The following is a 17,361-nucleotide window of genomic DNA, read 5'->3' as shown; positions in this document are numbered from 1 at the left end:
GTATAAAATTGTTTTGTTATATAATTGGGTCCAGTTATTTTCATAAATCGGATACATTTTGTATATATGGCTTTTAGGGGGTTTGGCATTTTTATACGATAAATTTTTATAACAAACGTTTGTAAAATTTAACTTTTCCTTTATTAGATTCAACTTTTTATAAAAAGTGGATTAAAAAAGCAAAGTGGTGCAATATTGCAGTGGAAGAGAAATACTGAGGAAGGGGCATTCGTTAGACATTTTCTGAAGTTTATGTGCTAAATGAGGCTTTATAATTTCAGTGATGCCACACTTCTGTTGTCCTATACTCATTTGCTTTGTAATGACATCAAAGGAATGAGTGACTAACAGTCTAAACTCTCCTTTGCAGTTGCTGAGAGACTGCTGAAAGTCAGTGGGAGGCTTTTTTTTTTTAATTTATTTTTGCCTTTAAAAGGGTTTTGTTGGACTGCTGTCCAGCTTTCCAGCTTTTTTTTTTTTCTTTTCCTTCTACCAAATTTAGGGAATCTTCTTGTTTGATGAAGGGTGAATACCCTTCTGTAGATCTGTTTTCTGACACAGCGCTCTTTTGTCCTGCTTCAAAGTTGCTTCTTGGCATTGTTCAGTATGAAACAGAATGTGGACCTACCTCCATTAAATTCATTTAAATGTTCTAATGTTTTCTAAGGAGAAAAATCAGATTCAGTTTCTTCTTTACTTGTTGTTGATTGGAATATAAGATCTGAAGACATATTTAAGACAGTATTAACGTTATAAAGCTGGTTTCAGAGTAACAAAGTATTAGTGACACGCCAGCAGCAGAGTTTAAGGAAACAGTATCTATGCAGCTGACTTCTTAATTTTCACAACTGTTTTAAATCACTTCTGGGAAAAAAAATCCAGAGGAAATGAGTCAGTTTAAGCTTACTTCAGTTCTTTGTCACTTACTTACTTCATTACGTCTTCACTTACAATGTGAAGAATATGTCAGCTTCTGTAAATAAGGCCCCCAGGCTCTACTGGATAAAATGGGACCTTACCTGGTCCTGCTAAAAAATGTTCTAAAATTGTGGCTGGTTTCACAGAAACTGATACAGCTCTTTGAAGAGCAGTTTAACTCAGTTTGTAAGAGAAAATGAGTTATCGGGTTATAGAGAAAAGAAAATAGCCCCACAGTCTGGTTTAATTCTGCACTGGAAAGGAGTGCCAGAGTCCAGCCATCAGCAAAAGATTCATTTAGATCACAGCCAGCGTTTGGCTGTTCCTGCACCTCCTTCCACAGAAGGAAGATAAAACAGTACAGTACTGTGGGAGAACATATTTTATAGCTGCGTTTTGGAACAGCACTACCAAAGCTGAAGTGTGCTGTGAAAATGCATCTTCCTGCAGAAGTGTACAGAAATACTCACCTTTCTGAGCTCCTTTGATGAACAGATCAGACAAATCATATATTTATGAGACTTAAATCCAGCCTAAAGGGATCAGAGCAGTTCTCAGTATCTGGCCATTTCGAAGGAGCTGAATGGCTGGTGTGTCAGTGAGATCCTGTCTGGGGGATCTGCTGGCACCCACAAGGGGCAGCCACTGTGGACTGGAGACTGACAATGCATGCTGGCCTCTTCAGTACTTCCCATGGAGAATGTGTGGGACTTTGAGGAAACTGTACCCTAGAGTAGGCTGCTGGCTCAGTGCTACCTGGGGAGCCACGAGGAGCACTGGTCAGTGTTTGCTTTTATGGACTCAGTCCACTGTGAGACAGTACAAGACAAAAAGGGAGCAAAAGGGTCTATGCATTAAAAAAAAGTATGCGTGTAAGACTTACACATGCCAAGGACATGTTCTGTGTCCAGCTACTCCATTTTTTGTTCATAGCAAGTACTAACTCCAAACCATATCTAACTGCTTCCAAAGCAGTAATGCCAATGCCTAGCAGAAAAATAAAGCAGCCATTCGATTTCTAAAGCACACACTGATGGTGTCTTTGGCTAAGTGGAAAGGGAAATATGTATATTTGTGTTAGAACTGGAAAGATAGTTATTTCTCTTGGTGGAAATAAATATCTGTATTTATGTCTAGATATCATTTAATTTATTTTATCAGTGAATAATTGGTCTCAAGAGGGAACACCCTGAACCTCTCCTAAGTATCCCTAGACCTAAGTAGGCAATTTAACTAGTCTGTGCCATACGCTTAATTCCTACTAGTGGAAGCAGGAGACGAACAAGTCACGACAACGGGCTGCTGAGGCTTAGATTCATCCTACCTAGCTGCAGGCACCTAAGTGTGAGCTCCTTTGTTGCAAGCCAACTCTTTAAACCGGTGGTGAGTGAGAATCATCTCAAGAGAAATTCAGCTCACCCAAGAACTTAGTAGCCCTCTGGAGATGCCTGGGTCCCTCCACTAAGGATGGGGACTACTCCATGTGTTTAAGCTAACACAGAATGAATCTGAACCTGGCCTGTAATCTCTGAGCCTTTATGAGCCCTGCAGTGATTTTCTTGACTATGGCATTCAGGTTTTGGTCAGTCCAGCAAAAAGATTAGAAAAAGAAGTAGTACTTTTTTTTGGCATATCTCCTCTTTCCAAAAGTAAAGCCTTTATTTTGGAAAAAAGCTAATAATCTTGATATTCAGAATCACTTCTGCTAGTTTTAACTCAGTGGGACAGAAAATCAGCAAAGTATAATGGCAGCACTTGTAGCTTTTACTCAAGCAAATTCTTACTGAAGTTGGAAAAAAGTTCTTTTTGAGTAAGGACTGAGTTGATTGAGCTATGTATTTTACTGTGCTGTCTCGGTACACAATACAGATACGGAAAAGATGTAGGTCTTTTTTACACTGAAATATGGACAAGCAACATTATCTTGAGAATTTATCATATGTAACCTACTACTATGTGTTTTAATATGTACCAGCATCTTCATGCAAAATGTTTTTAGAATTCTACTGTTTACATTTTCTCAGGCTTATGCATAACATGTTATAATGACTGTTGGAAATAAAGGAGCCTGACAGTGGACTCGTTCACCTCTGTAATCCAGATTTTCATAGAAGTATTGTGTAAGTGCCATGACGTTAGCAAAAAAAACCCCAAGCCAGAAAACCTACTTCCATGGTATTTCTGTATCTAATGAGGCTGTTGATATGAGTAGGATGTTCCATAATGTGAGAAGGAAAACATATCTCGAAAGAACATTTTTGAACTTATGTGGAAGGAGAAGGTGGAATTGTCAGAGTGAGTAAAGACATACCGGTTCTTGTTTATTCAGTGTTTTTGTTCAGAAACGTTACAAATGTTTGTTTCACTCCTGTGTCTCCTGCCCAGAATAAAGTTACTCTTGAAATACTGACTGACTAGAGTCTTGATGTTCTATTCATTTTTTAATAAAAGCACTTTAGTTTGGCTTTTGTTTGTTTAGTCATGAGGGGTTTTTTTAAGTAAGCGTTACATTTGGTGCCTTCTCGGAGGGGTACTGCCTCCTGGTAGCTGTGCTTTTACACACAGGTTCATTGGCCACGTGATTTGAGTCTAAGCATGAAATTTCTGTAGTATACCGTGAGCTTCGTGTAAAGCTAATAGTTTAGTCCTTGGATGTCAACTCCTCTGAAACTAACTGTAGTGCTGAATTAAACCAGAAGATGTATAACACCTTGGAAGGACAGGCAGTTGGACTGGATAATCACTGGGTCCCTTCCAACTGAAATACTCTATTCTGTTTTGTTTTGTTCTATAATTGTTCTGAGTGTCATGTGTCACCTCAGCCTTCTCCCCCTGCTTTCAAGGCAGTAGAAGCTGAAGACAGTTGATAACTTACAAAGACTAGGTGAAAAATACATTTACAAGTTCAAGGATGGTAGATTGTAACTGGCGTGTGTGTAAGGTGGGGAGCTCAAGGATTCGTAGGTGGGTAGGGGATGGAAGTGGGAGGAGTGATAAATGGAGGATGGCCTTCGGGGATGGAAATAAAAGTTAATTGGAATTCCTCATTGCACACATGCACACCCCCGTGTAGTGTGAATAAGGTAATACAGTAGAGGGACCGTCCGAGGGGAAAAACTGTTTCTGGCGGGGCACAAAACAATGGCAGACTGCCCCATGCAGTGCCTCACTTGGATGTGTCTGCAGTCTTGGAAGCTTGACTACCCTACGTTCTCCTACAAATGGACCTTGAGCTTGTTTGGAGGTTCTAGCAGGGGAGCGCAGCTACCGTATACCCTTGACCGATGAACGGTACGTCTCTATCGGGGAAGGTCGTCCTCTTCGACCGAGCGCGCAGCTTCGGGAGGGACGCACATGGAGCGGTGAGGGAGGAAGGGGACACCCGCCTAGCCAGCCAGATCAGCCGAATCAACCCTGGCGATCAATGGGGTGACAGATGTCGCAGCCAGATCGCCCTCACATCCAAAGCAACGCTGCGACCGTAGCGTTATATAAGGGCCAAGAAACCTCCTGCCTCCTAGCTCACGGCGAACCCGCCACCGCGCAAAGCCCAGCGACACACACCGCGGAAACACCTCTCTCTAACACCAGACGCTCCGGGCGACGGAGTTCAAACTCTTTAACCGTTCAAATTCTTTGGTTTTTCGATTACGTTTTTCGCGCAGAAGCCTTTGAGAAATATGTAGATTACCGGCTTCCTATTGGCGGTTGTCCCTCTGGTCCTACGTAGCGCTGAGGCTGGGGGCGGGGCGGCGGCGTCTGCTGGCTGGAGAGGTGGGTGAGCGCCGGCCTTCGGCTCGACTCGGCTCGGCTCGGCTCGGCTCGGGTTTTCCTCACGGGGTGGCCGCCTGCGGGCGGGTGGCGGCCTGTGGGGCTCTGCGGCGGGAAGCGCTGCTGCCTCGCTGGTTAAAAGCTGTGTATGTTCGCTTGGTTTTATTATTTTTTTTTTAATTCTCTGTGTGAATAGCGTGGGTTTCTGTGATTTCTCTTTTCCCGTCGCCACCCTGGTATCCTCTGGCTCGCTTGCCTCTGGTGGCACGGGGCTGGGGGGGCCGTGCTGGGTTCAGGTTGGCATTCGGGTGTCCGGTGAGGAGATGATAACCGCCCGGGTCAGGGGCGGCTCGCCCTGGACTTAACAGGCGCTTGTACAAGAAGCGCGTACTCCAGCGTTACTCATCTCTTATGTGAGAGCTTGCCCCGTTCTGCCCTTTGCCTCCAAGCCCTCCCCCCACCGCCAGCTATCAGCGCGACGGACCCCCATTTTGTAACGTGAACCACTCTTCATCTCGCGTCTGTGAAGAACTTGTCACGGAAGGGGTTGGAGTTGATGGCCCGGGAGGGTAAGGCCTGTCATAGCCTGAGTAGGGGACTTTCCCCCACAGGTTGGTGTTACAGGGTAGAAAAGGGCGCCCGCCGTTGGGCTGAGGGCTGCAGTGAAAATTGGGTCCTGGAGTCTTGGATCCGCAGGACATGCCAGGCGGAGCTGGTCGTCTGGCCCTTTTCACCAGTGTTCTTCTGGTCTGTGTGGCTAGGATGCGAGCGATGACTTCTTGTGCAGATAATTATGTTCCTTCTTTCCCCGTGTTAGCCCAGGTGGCCTTCATAAATCACGACAAGGGAGTAAATTCAGATCCTTTTTTCCCCCAAAGTCCCCGTTGTTGTTGAGATACCAGGCTGAGAGGAATGGCCAGCAGCCTACCTGCGATTGCGGCTCTGGGCTGCAAATTGCCATTTTTCCTCCTTTACGTCTGGTGAGAAGAACGGGGAAGGGAGAAGATCTTTGCCCATCCCCAGGGTGCTCTCTTTCCATCAGATTTCAGTTGACAAATTGGACTTTCTCTTCCAATATTGCATGGCAGGCTCAGTCTTAGGAACCAGAATGCTACAGCTTGCTTCAAAGCTTGTTGATCCCCCTGTATTTACAAGAGCATCCGCCATGTCTTTACCTTCCATTTGCCTTTGCTGCATTGGTGTGTGCTTGGCAACAGTGACTTGCTTATCTCCTGTGACATGTCAGTTGGCCTGCTAGCAGCATGTCTTAGGAAGGTGCACTGAAGAAAAGTGACTCTTCTGTTTCCTTAATTTTTTAAACTTCAAGTTAAAAATCACCTTTGGCTTTTTTTTCTTCTTCTGTGAATTTAGCTGTATTACAAGCAACTCCTGTTTCATTCTGTTCTTGCATGTAGTTCACACTGGTAGTTTTATTTAGTCTTTTTTGCTGTTTCTCCATGCACTGTTATATTTATTAACAGTATAGATACTACTCAGCAATGTTTTAGTTCCCAGTGACTTACCTGGGAAGAAATGGAGGCCCCTAAGCAGGCGTGAAAGGCGGAATAGCCTGACTCATTTGAATTCCCATGGTAAGATGCAGTCTTGTATTTTGTGTTCTGTTGTCATGCCTGTTGGCTAACAAGTGGATTGCTTGCTTCGCATGTGCTCAAGGTCTTTCAGAGGTCACTTTTCCCCTCCGCTTATGAAGGAGCTCTTGCAACATTGGGAACTGGAGGTTATTCACATGCCAACAGCCTCTTTTCCAGGATTACTCGAATTGTGAATTGGAATGAGAAGAAATCTCCGTACAGAGGGAAAACAGCTCTCAGTTGCAGCAAGGAGTTGCTATTATGGAGTTCTGCATATGAAATGCCAGTATGATGAAATTTGATGCTCCTTTGGTTTATGGCTCTACAGTGGAATCCAATTCCTGCTGAGACCTAAACACTAGTCTGTTCAAAAAATAACAATTCATAGCCTCGTTTATAAAGCCATTCAAGAACTAAAATGCTGCTTGCAAAGCGTGGTGTATTTGGTCAACTGAAAAGTCTGTAAAGTTTTGCTTGGCAACAGGGTTTATTAATAAAAAAAAGTGCCACCAGTAGAAGTATAAGTGGTGCAAAAGTCTGAATCTTTGTATTTTAATCTAGATTATTACAGAAGAAACTGGTCATTCTTTTAAAAGTTTCTACTGATTCCAGATCACATACTTACCCTGGATCACCACAGCTAGAAAGAAAAGTGAGAAGCTTTGAAAATACATTCCCATACTTCACCTAAGTATGCGTAGAATTAATGTTTACGTACTTCAGCATTCTTTGATACAAGAACTGTCAGATTTGAAAAACCTGTCTACTGCCTCTTCTCCCCTTTGATCGAAACTTGGCTTTCAGTGGTGATTGAGTAACTCCAGTGCTAAAACTTACATTTTCTAAAAGTTTTAAGGATTTCCTTAGTGGTGACTTTATTTTTTTCTGTTATCTCCTACTTCCTTGATGCTTACTTTTCCTGAATTTCAGGGGAATGAAAAGACTATGAAATACTGTGACTTGACTGTGCAGCGGTAAAACCAAATCAGTTTAGACTGAAACTTTACTGAAATGTTTTGTCAAAAATTAACTTAAATTTTTGTCATGTGAGTGACCTGTTAACCGTTATTCCAGCTGCCATCAGATTTTTGTATCATTATTAACTTACTATCTTTTATTACTATTTTAGGTAACAGGAAGTTTGAAGTCATGGCCGGAAAAACAAAACTTTACTACTTTGATGGAAGAGGCAAGATGGAGTCAATTCGCTGGTTGTTAGCTGCAGCTGGGGTCGAGGTTTGTTTTAGTGTTTTTAACTTTAAGCTGAACATTGGTAAGCTTGTCTTTGAGGCAGATCACAGGTTATTAACCAAAAAAGAAAAGGCATTCCAAGACACAATAGTAAAAGAGCATTGGCTATTCAGTATAATTAAACACTCTTACTTTAGGCACACAAAAGTATGGCATCAAGTTACATGTCTTCTGAGCAATGACACTGTAAACCAGTTTCTTGCTTAATGCAAGAATGTGTAATGCTTAATTAAGCATTTGATTACTGACCCAGAGCTGTTGAGCTGAATGATAGATGTGTTCCTGGCATAACAAGTATTATCTGTGCCAAGTAAAACAGCAACAATTTACTTTCTCTAGTCTTTCTGTTTTCAGTTGGATGCTTGCACAGATTTTTATTTTATTTTTCACTCCACTGGCTGCATCCTCCACAATAAGCTATAGCACAAAATAGATTTTGTTTTACTTGCATCATTTAGATGAGGCTTAACAGGGTGAAGTGAGCAAACTGACCCACATGTGTAGGAAAATTAGAAGTCTCAGAGCAGGAAGAAAAATATTTGGGTAAACCAGAGAAGCAAGACACCACTTTAAAATTGTTCTTTTTAATGGGATATCATTTACTTATTCATTTGCTATCTATCTTGGTGATAAACTGATAATTCAGTTTGAGGACAGAAAGGACTAGTAGTTGCTCCAAGCGTCCTCTTTAGGACTGCAGGCTGTTACACTTCATGTGGTTACCCCTGTACTGAGCCAAGGAATATGAGTGTTTCAAAAAGACTGCCAGTCTTTATCTGAAGGCCTTACAGAAGACACAACTGACTGCTTCCTGCATCATTTGTTCCTGTCTTTTAATTCTCTCTCTGTTTTTTTTTTTAATTAAAAAAAAATATTGACAGGTATCAATTATTACATTTTTCCTTGAGATATTCTTTTCCCAACTTTTCATCAGCAGAAACCTGGGTTCTGAATTTTTGACTCAGTGATCACACTTGGTATGCTTGAACATTGGCACTGTTTTAGTATGCCTAATCTTCTGGGGTTTCCCTAGTATAGCAAGTCTTAATTATTAACATAAGTTGCACAGACTTTCTGAGAGAAGTTGACTGAGGAAGGATCCTTGGGAGTCCATAGCTAGACATCTAGGGTTTGGTAAGCTCAATCATTTTCTAGTCTGCATGGTCTACATTGACTATAGACATGTATGGCATGTGCAAACATGTACATGTAGACATCTAACTTTGGTGTTTTAATCTTGAACTGAATTCCTCCGTAAGTAGCACTGATTGGACCAGCCATCCTCAACCATGTTGAATATAACTACATCATTCTGATCACGGGTAATTCTGTATCTTTTTGTTTCTCATCTAGTGAATAATTCAACTTTAGGTATCCTAAACATGCTTCTGTACTAAACTTCCTCCTGGGCATACTGCTTTTACATTATTTTGTAAAAGCTTCATTTTAACTTTCTAAGTCCTGTCTAGCTCCCAAATCAAAATATCCCACAGCAGAGCTTTTTTCCCACATACTAGAAAGAATTTTAAGGACAGCCTAGTCTGTATTGTTGACTGTCTCATGTTAAATTGCATGTTCAATACCATACAAACCATCCTCACTCCTGTTCTTATTGCCTGTTTTTCTGTTAGGGTTGCCTTTAGCAGCGTTTGTCAAAGATGACAGTCCAAGAGGTTTTGACAGTGCTTCTGCCCTTAGTATTTTCTTCCTTAGAGCCATATCTGGAATGGAGGGAACCATGATGTGTATATTCTCTTCCTTTTATGATGCTTAAAAAGTTTATCTGTTCTAGAAATGTGAAAAGATGCTAATTTCCTTTTCTTCCTCATTCTCTTTGTCAGTTTGAAGAAGAGTTTTTGGAAACTCGAGAGCAGTATGAGAAGCTCCTGCAAGGTGAGTCAACGTGAAACTTCAAGAAAAGGGTGGCCAGACTTTACTTAGTCTCTGAGAAGACTTTGAAGACACTGTGGGACTTTCTTTCCACACAGCAGAGAGGGGAGTAAAACTGAGAGCTGTGAACAGCTGCAGAGGCTGATTTTTCCCCCATATGTGGACAGATGCAATTGAAAATTGAATTTCTTTCCAACCTGTAGAATTCCCCAGGCTGGCCTCTGGGTTGTTCTGTTCTCTGTTTGTCTACATGTCCTACCTGGTCCCACAAACTTACCCTGGGCTTCAGTAACTTGAAAAAACGTATCCTAAATGTTCATTGAATGTCCTGATTTAGCTTAAGATACTGGTTTTAAGAGAGAAATTTTGGAATCTGACATTTGCTTCAACTGTGTTTTAAATAATGGAACAGAATTTTTTAACTGTATTTAGAATTGACACTTTTTACTCAGCTGATATGTTCAGTGTGATTTTCTCCACTGTATTTCAATTTCAGCATAAAAGCTGCTGTACACAGTCCTGACTGCAACTTCAGTGAAATTTTTTAAAAGCAAGTGTGTTAATCCACAATAATTGTGTTCCACAGTTTAATTTGTCTTCACTACTGTAACTTATTGTTTGTGTGGAAGAACTCCAGTTTAATATAATGACTACCCACAGCAAGCTCACCATAAAAGTAATGATATTCTGAAGACAGCAAGAAATCTGATGTGGAGTTACTAGATCCAGTAGAATAATGTGTGGCTTTCCCGTTAGGTGGATCCCTGCTGTTTCAGCAAGTGCCCATGGTGGAGATCGATGGGATGAAGATGGTGCAGACTAGAGCCATCCTCAGCTACATAGCAGCAAAGTACAACCTCTACGGGAAGGACCTGATGGAGAGAGCCCTGTACTGTAACAGTACTACTCTTGTTGAATTTATTATAGTAGCTTAGATACATCTAGAATTAATTGCATACTTGCACACCCAGAGAAGCACCTGCATGCCTCAGTGACACACAACTTGCAGTAAGCCTGACAGGCCACAGTTAGATGCAGGCCAACTGATCTGTTCTAATCTGATTATTTTTACATAAAAATTTTTTGAGGCAGGGGTTTATTGTGCTTTAGTACAGCTTGACACAGGTATTTGAGAGGTGACTAGCATGTAAATGTTGAACTACTTTTGTAAACAGAGAACTTTTTGGAAAGCAGTGGTTAGTTTTTAACTTTTGGCTGCAAAATAAGATCTGTCATTGATGCTATCTGTGATTGCATGATGTTCCACAGCACTGTGAAAAGTGCATGGTTTAGGTCTTTGAAAGTTGGGGAAAGAACAGCTAATTTTGAAAAACTTCTGGTTTCATGTGAAATTAAATCCAGGTCTTGATGTGTCTGTGAGAAGGAAAAAAAATGTGATTGGGCTGTCTCAATATGTAGCCTTTAAATGTCTATTTGCTATTGTTTTTCAAAAGAAGGAAAACTAAAGGTCAACTAGTAAAGCATCTAACTTTAATAGATACTTTAAAATAAACTGCCATTAAACAATGCAAATGGTTGGAAGAATTGGCTGAAGCAGGTTCAGGGAAGTAACAAAAAGAATTAATATTCAGACAGGAGCCTCAGTCAGTTTATCAGCTTCTTTATGTTGCTAATAAGCCATCATTTCCTGTAGTTTGCATTCCTTGCATACCTTTTGCTTCAAACAGAATTCTCTTGCATCAAGTTTTAGATTTAGCCTGAAAACTATTCCTGCTATTTTACCAGCAAATATAAATGAAGTGTATTTGTTGATTTGTTCTTGGGCAGGGGGAAGGAAGCATCAGTGCTTCGAGGAAGGCTTGCTGTTATTAGCTCCAGGCTTAAGTACTTTGGATAGCTGGTCTTGTATAGTGTGGAAGTGCAGTTTTGGAAGACTGGATTAGATGCAGGTGAGAAGGTGGCGTACATTAAGGCTTGCAGGAATATCTGATAGCTTCTTAATTGCACGTAACTTGTTTAATCCTTACAGAGGCTTTTTTGAGAAGCTGTTGCCTGACAACAAAAACTGCAGTTAGTCTTATTACACAGCAGGAACTCAAATCTCTTACCACATAGGATGGTTAGAAGACTTTGTTAGACTATTTTACCAGACACTTTATTCATATTCGTGAGGACTTAATTTGAATTTGAGTCTTGTCTACGGTACAAAACCTACTGTCAGAGCTATGGAAAAATGGATAAAAGGAATGATCTGAAGAACTGCTGTACTAATAATTAAGCTAGATGTGGAACCTGGTACAGTTCAGGTTTCCAACCCCATAATTAATCTATTTGGTACCACTTGGACTTTGGATGAAACCCTGAAGGCAGGATACATCCAGACAACTAAACCAGTTGGGGATGACTTCTTGTGGTATTGTGTGTTTCTTTGGTGATTCTAAAGTGATCTATAACACCAAAGTTAAACTTTTTTAACCTCTGTACAATCCTGTTTAATCCTGCACAATGAGGCAAGTAAAGTGCTGACAACACTATGAGTGAGACTCAGACTGTGACATATTTTCTTTTAACTCCAGAAATAATTTTCATGACGAGGGTGGGAAGTTCACCTTCTATTATCACAATGAAAATCTAAGAAGCTCTGCTTATGAAGGTGCCTTCTTATTTAAAGTTTTTGTTTGCTTTTGTTTTAAGGATTGATATGTATGTTGGAGGAACTGATGACCTTATGGGCTTCATTTTGATATTCCCATTCTTGTCGGCTGAGGATAAAGAGAAACAACATGCTGTTATAGTACAAAAGGCGACAAGCAGGTATTTCCCAGCATATGAAAAGGTATGTAGAAGGATCATTTCCTTCCATTGTTCTGGAAGGATAACAATGGGAACACCACGTATTGTACCAAAAGCAGAAGAAACAGAAAAGTATCAGTGCAGTATTTTAAACCAGGACATCACACTGTCTGCAGGCTGGAGAGATGAGAGGGGGGACAGAGCAGGTTAAATGCAGAAATTCCTAAATGAGATTTCATGGTCTGAGCAGCATCAACATTCAGACTGAAGGGTCCAAGTATCCCCTTTGGCTCAAAACTGTTATGCTCCAATGAATGTGTAAACCTAGCTATATACAGTTAAAAAAGCAACTTCCTGGTTTTAGGAAAAATGAAACTGTAACTATTTGGTTTGTGTGGCAAGGTTTCGGTAGCAGGGGGGCTGCAGGAGTGGCTTCTCTGAGAAGCTGCTAGAGGCTTCCCCCATGTCTGATAGAGCCAATGCCAGCTGGCTCCAAGTCGGACCCACCACTGGCCAAGGCCAAGCCCATCAGTGGTAGTGGCAGTGCCTCTGGGAGAACAGATTGAAAAAGGGGAAAAACCTGTGCAACAAGCTGCAGCTGGAGAGAGCAGTGAGAATGTGTGAGACAAACAACCCTGCACACCCCCAGGTCAGTGAAGAAGGAGGAGGAGGTGCTCCAGGTGCCAGAGCAGAGATTCCCCTGCAGCACCATGGGGAAGACCATGGTGAGGCAGGCTGTCCCCCTGCAGCCCAGGGAGGTCCACGGTGGAGCAGATATCCACCTGCAGCCCAGGGAGGACCCCACGCCAGAGCAGGTGGATGCCCAAAGGAGGCTGTGACCCCATGGGAAGCCCACGCTGGAGCAGGCTCCTGGCAGGACCTGTGGCCCTGTGGAGAGAGGAGCCCACGCTGGAGCAGTCTATGCCTGAAGGACTGCAGCCTGTGGGAAGGACTCACATTGGAGAAGTTTGTGAAGGACTGTCTCCTGTGGGAGAGACCCCATGGTGGAGCAGGGGACGAGTGAGGAGTCCTCCCCCTGAGGAGGAAGGAGCGGCAGAGACAAGGTGTGAGGAACTGACCCCAACCCCCATTCCCCGTCTGCCTCTGCCACTCAGGGGGAGGAGGTAGAGAATTAGGGAGTGAAGCTGAGCCCAGGAAGGAGGGAGGGGTGGAGGGAAGGTGTTCTTAAGATTTGGTTTTATTTCTCATTATCCTGCTCTGATTTGATTGGTAACAAATTAAACTAATTTCCCCACGTTGAGTCTGTTTTGCCTGTGACAGCAATTGATGAGTATCTCTCCCTGTCCTTATCTCGACTCATGAGCCTCTCATTATATTTTCTCTCCCCTGTCCAGCTGAGGAGGCAAGTGATAGAGTGGCTTTGGTGGGCACCTGGCGTCCAGCCAGGGTCAACTCACCACAGTAACTTGCATTGCAAAGGCAATGCCATTTTAGAATAGCAAACTGTCAGCTTTATTTAAATTTCAAATACATCTACTTTTTTTTTAACCACAGTAATAGACGGCTATCACTGCTGTCTTCCAGTCTGAGTGGTTTGCTGCTTAAGCCATACTGGAATCTTGGTCTTTCTCTAACTGATCTTAGAGAGGACCTAAGAGGTGCTCTCAATGGAAATTAACATACATAGGCAGGATGATCTGGCAGAAATAGCTGCTTTTCTGTTTTAAAGACTAAAGGGAAGACAGTTTCCAACCTAAATACCAGCTCTCCTATAGATGGCTGCCAGAGTTCATTCTACCCTAGATTCCATTTGTTGCATCATAGCCCCAATGCTTTAGGCTGATCACCTCTCTTTTACATTCTCTATTTTCCCACTGAAGCTGTAACTACATACAGAAAAATTCAAGATTGATTACGCTGGAAAGGAGTGAATACCAAGGAGGTATCTAACCCTGTAGTCCAGTCTGTGGGGTTACCTAGGGCTATAGGAGAAACCCTGGGATTCTAGACTGCCGCTGTGAGGACTGCTCACAGATATCCCGTAAAATGGTCAGTGATCACAGGCACTGGGCCCACATTCCCCACACTATTACTATCCCTAGTTGCATAGGAGAAAAAGGTGAAAAGAAGAGGAGGCAGTAAGTATTGTCAAAGAAGGTGTGCTTGTGCATTTTGAAAACATCAACCTCAGCTGGCTATCCACATCTGAACATTTTTATTTATGACGCTTCTAGGTTTTGAAAGACCATGGGCAGGACTTTCTCGTTGGCAACAGTTTTAGCTGGGCAGATGTTCATCTTCTTGAAGCCATTTTAATGGTAGAAGAGAAGAAGTCAGATGTGCTCTTAGGCTTTCCTCAGTTACAGGTACCTTACACTAACAATACACTCATGGCTGGAAATGTGATAAATGATATTTCAAAATCTGTTGTGTGTAGATAATTTCACAAAACAAGAGCATTTGTCACTCCTCTTCCTTTGTAGTCTTGTTCTTCTTGCTTTAGGAAGAACCTCGTAATATGTTTCATCTAGAGAACCTATTTTCTGGAGTAATTCCTGTACAGATCTGAAGAAATCCACCCTCCTTTTTTTTTTTCCATCCCCTCACCAGTTCTGTGATACCTTTAAGCAGAAGATATTTTCTGGATCACAAGAAGTGATCTGTGTAAAGTACACGTCTGAAACCACAGATAACTGTTTCCACTTCATCCCATATCAATACAAGACAGAGGGCTGTTTTATTACTCTTTAACAAGGGGGGGGAGGGGGAGTAAAATTCATCCATGGCTAAAACTGTATTTCCTGTCTTGCCTTCACATACAACTTTTTGAAGGATGTTACACAAATCAGTAAAATTGTTTTTTCTTGTGTTACTTCCTGTTCTTTAAATACCATGTACTTACTGTTTACCTTTTTAGGCATTTAAAGCAAGGATAAGCAGCATCCCCACAATCAAGAAATTTCTAGAGCCAGGAAGCCAGAGAAAACCTGTTCCTGATGATAAATACGTGGAGACGGTGAGGAGAGTTCTCCACATGTATCATGACAAGAAAGCGAATTAGTGTGCCAGGCTAGAACAGCAGTTGTGCTCAGTTTAAGAGAACTATCAGATTGCACATGTACAATTATACTGCAGAGAGAAGGTGAAGGGCTGTTTGAAAGGAGTTTCAATGGGCAGTATCTTATGTTCTTTCATACAAAATACAGTAGGCAGGTATCTTTTATAACACTTTACTACTAGCCTATTTTTTTCCTTCATTCTTGAGATTTTTTTTGGTAACTTTAAGCAAGTGAAGTGGCAGCAAGCATGCTGTCTTCCTGGAGACTTTGGAAAAGCGAAAAAGAAAGAAATGTGAGTTGCTGACTGGCAGCTTCAGCATATTCTGCTACTTCTGAGAACTTTCTTCTGAGATCCAGATCAGATTTTTGTATGATGATTGCTTCCAATTCAGGCCTTTATTGTTTTTAGTATCACTGTAGGCAAATGAAACAAGTGGTTTTTAAAGAAAGTATGAGGAAGGTGTTTCTCTTGCCAGTTTTATTGGACATCAGTGACTTGTCTGAAATATCAGCATTGTGCCTTTATAACTAAGCTGCACTTTTCTCTCATTACTGAATTAGGAAACAAATTGACTGCCAAATGGCATTTTTTTTGTGTAACTGCTGTATGTAGAGGATCTGTTCTAATCAAATAAACTTTTTACTTTTATGTGGTTGTGTTGTCATGTTGTGTCATGAATGAAAGTTGGGGCTTGCAAACTCCATTTTTACTTTTCTTGGAGGATAAATTCTTTATACTTCATATGAAGAGGATCCTTGTTAATCCATAAGCCTCATGCAAAGGCATTTCATTTGCATTTATAAACCAGAGCAGGGACATGTGAAGGAGAGGTAGTAAACCGTCACACAAACCTGGTATAGTTCCTAAGGTTTAATACCTTCCAAACTTAAAATGTTATTTCTTTTCCTCCTTTTTTTTTTTTTTTTAAATCTATGGTTCAGCAGATGACTTGACAAAGGAATTTCAAATGCTTTTAATCACTTCAATAAATTGCACTGATGCTTTGAAAAGCTGCTCTGTAGGATGTTGTCTTGGGGTTTCACATCTGTTATTTTTAGTTCTATATTAATGATACAGTTTACAAGAAAAGACTTGTGTGCAATCCCTAATGGCATTGTTTAATTCTTGTGTTAGCTATGGGTTGAGAAATAAGATGCTGCTTGACCTTGGAATGCTGTGAGTACACTTGTCTGATATTTGATGAATGAGTTGCCCACTTGAGAGCTCATCAATCTCCCCAGCTTCAGCGTGACTGAAGTTCTCAGCACTATAAATACTTTTCCTTCATTGCCAGGAATTACAAGGTTTATATTGACCTACAGTGTCTTATCTGTCACCTGCCTTCCTAATGTCAATTGCAATTACAGTTTGGTCCTTGGTTTAATCCCAGATTAGTTTTATATGAAAGTTTGGAAAACCCTGTGGTTGATCTCAATTCCTTTGCTAAGTGAACTTTTTCACCAGAATATGAGGAAAGTTGTGGTATAATGCTGTTCAAACAAATGTTCCATGAGCAAAGATGCAGAAGACATAGGAGGTGACTGTCTGCCAGTACTGGCTGGGGGTAAGCCTAAGAGCTGATGGTCATATATGGTGGGTTGACCCTGGCTGGACGCCAGGTGCCCACCAAAGCTGTTCTATCACTCCCCTTCTCAGCTGGACAGGGGAGAGAAAATAGAGCAAAAGGCTCATGGGTCGAGATAAGGACTGGCAGAGATCACTCCCCAATTACTGTCATGGGCAAAACAGACTTGACATGGGCAAATTAGTTTAATTTGTTACCAATCAAATCAGAGTAGGGTAATGAGAAATAAAACCAAACCTTAAAACACCTTCCCCCCACCCCTCCCTCCTTCCCACCTCAACCCCACTCCCAGTTTTCTCTCCTTTCTCCCCCCGGCAGCGCAGGGGGATGGAGAATGGGGGTTGGGGTCAGTTCCTCACACCTTGTCTCTGCCGCTCCTTCCTCCTCAGGGGGAGGACTCCGCATTCGGCCTCTGCTCCACTGTGGGGTCCCTCCCACAGGAGACAGTCCTTCACGAACTTCTCCACCGTGGGTCCATTCCACAGGCTGCAGTCCTTCAGGAGCACACTGCTCCAGCATGGATCCCCCACGGGGTCACAAGTCCTGCCAGAAAACCTGCTCCAGCGTGGGCTCCTCTCT

General features: G+C 42.0%; 1 protein-coding gene across 3 annotated transcripts; it reads left to right on the top strand.

Moving 5' to 3' along the window:
• The first annotated feature begins 4,670 nt into the window (after nt 1–4,670).
• LOC104827821 (glutathione S-transferase 3-like) lies at nt 4,671–15,839 on the top strand. Of its 3 annotated transcripts, none has more exons than XM_010561078.1 (7): nt 4,671–4,692; nt 7,411–7,517; nt 9,374–9,425; nt 10,179–10,311; nt 12,078–12,219; nt 14,372–14,503; nt 15,055–15,839. In XM_010561078.1, the coding sequence occupies exons 2-7, from the start codon at nt 7,431–7,433 to the stop codon at nt 15,196–15,198; spliced, it is 690 nt and encodes a 229-aa protein (XP_010559380.1). In that variant the 5' UTR covers nt 4,671–4,692; nt 7,411–7,430; the 3' UTR covers nt 15,199–15,839. The 3 variants fall into 3 exon arrangements, with proteins under 3 accessions (XP_010559380.1, XP_010559378.1, XP_010559379.1); XM_010561076.1 differs by lacking the exon at nt 4,671–4,692 and adding an exon at nt 4,756–4,835; XM_010561077.1 differs by lacking the exon at nt 4,671–4,692 and adding an exon at nt 6,858–6,933.
• The last annotated feature ends 1,522 nt before the right edge of the window (nt 15,840–17,361 follow it).

Source organism: Haliaeetus leucocephalus, unplaced genomic scaffold, assembly GCF_000737465.1.
Source record: "Haliaeetus leucocephalus isolate CR32 unplaced genomic scaffold, Haliaeetus_leucocephalus-4.0 Scaffold141, whole genome shotgun sequence".
Lineage (NCBI taxonomy): Eukaryota > Metazoa > Chordata > Aves > Accipitriformes > Accipitridae > Haliaeetus > Haliaeetus leucocephalus.
This window is presented reverse-complemented; position numbering and strand designations above follow the sequence as displayed.

Excerpts from the sequence above, each read along its gene's own strand:
- LOC104827821 (XM_010561078.1), top strand. The coding sequence starts at position 7,431 with ATGGCCGGAAAAACAAAACTTTACTACTTTGATGGAAGAGGCAAGATG. Across the intron at positions 7,518-9,373 it reads TAGCTGCAGCTGGGGTCGAG|TTTGAAGAAGAGTTTTTGGA; the intron begins GTTTGTTTTAGT and ends TCTCTTTGTCAG. Across the intron at positions 12,220-14,371 it reads ATTTCCCAGCATATGAAAAG|GTTTTGAAAGACCATGGGCA; the intron begins GTATGTAGAAGG and ends TGACGCTTCTAG.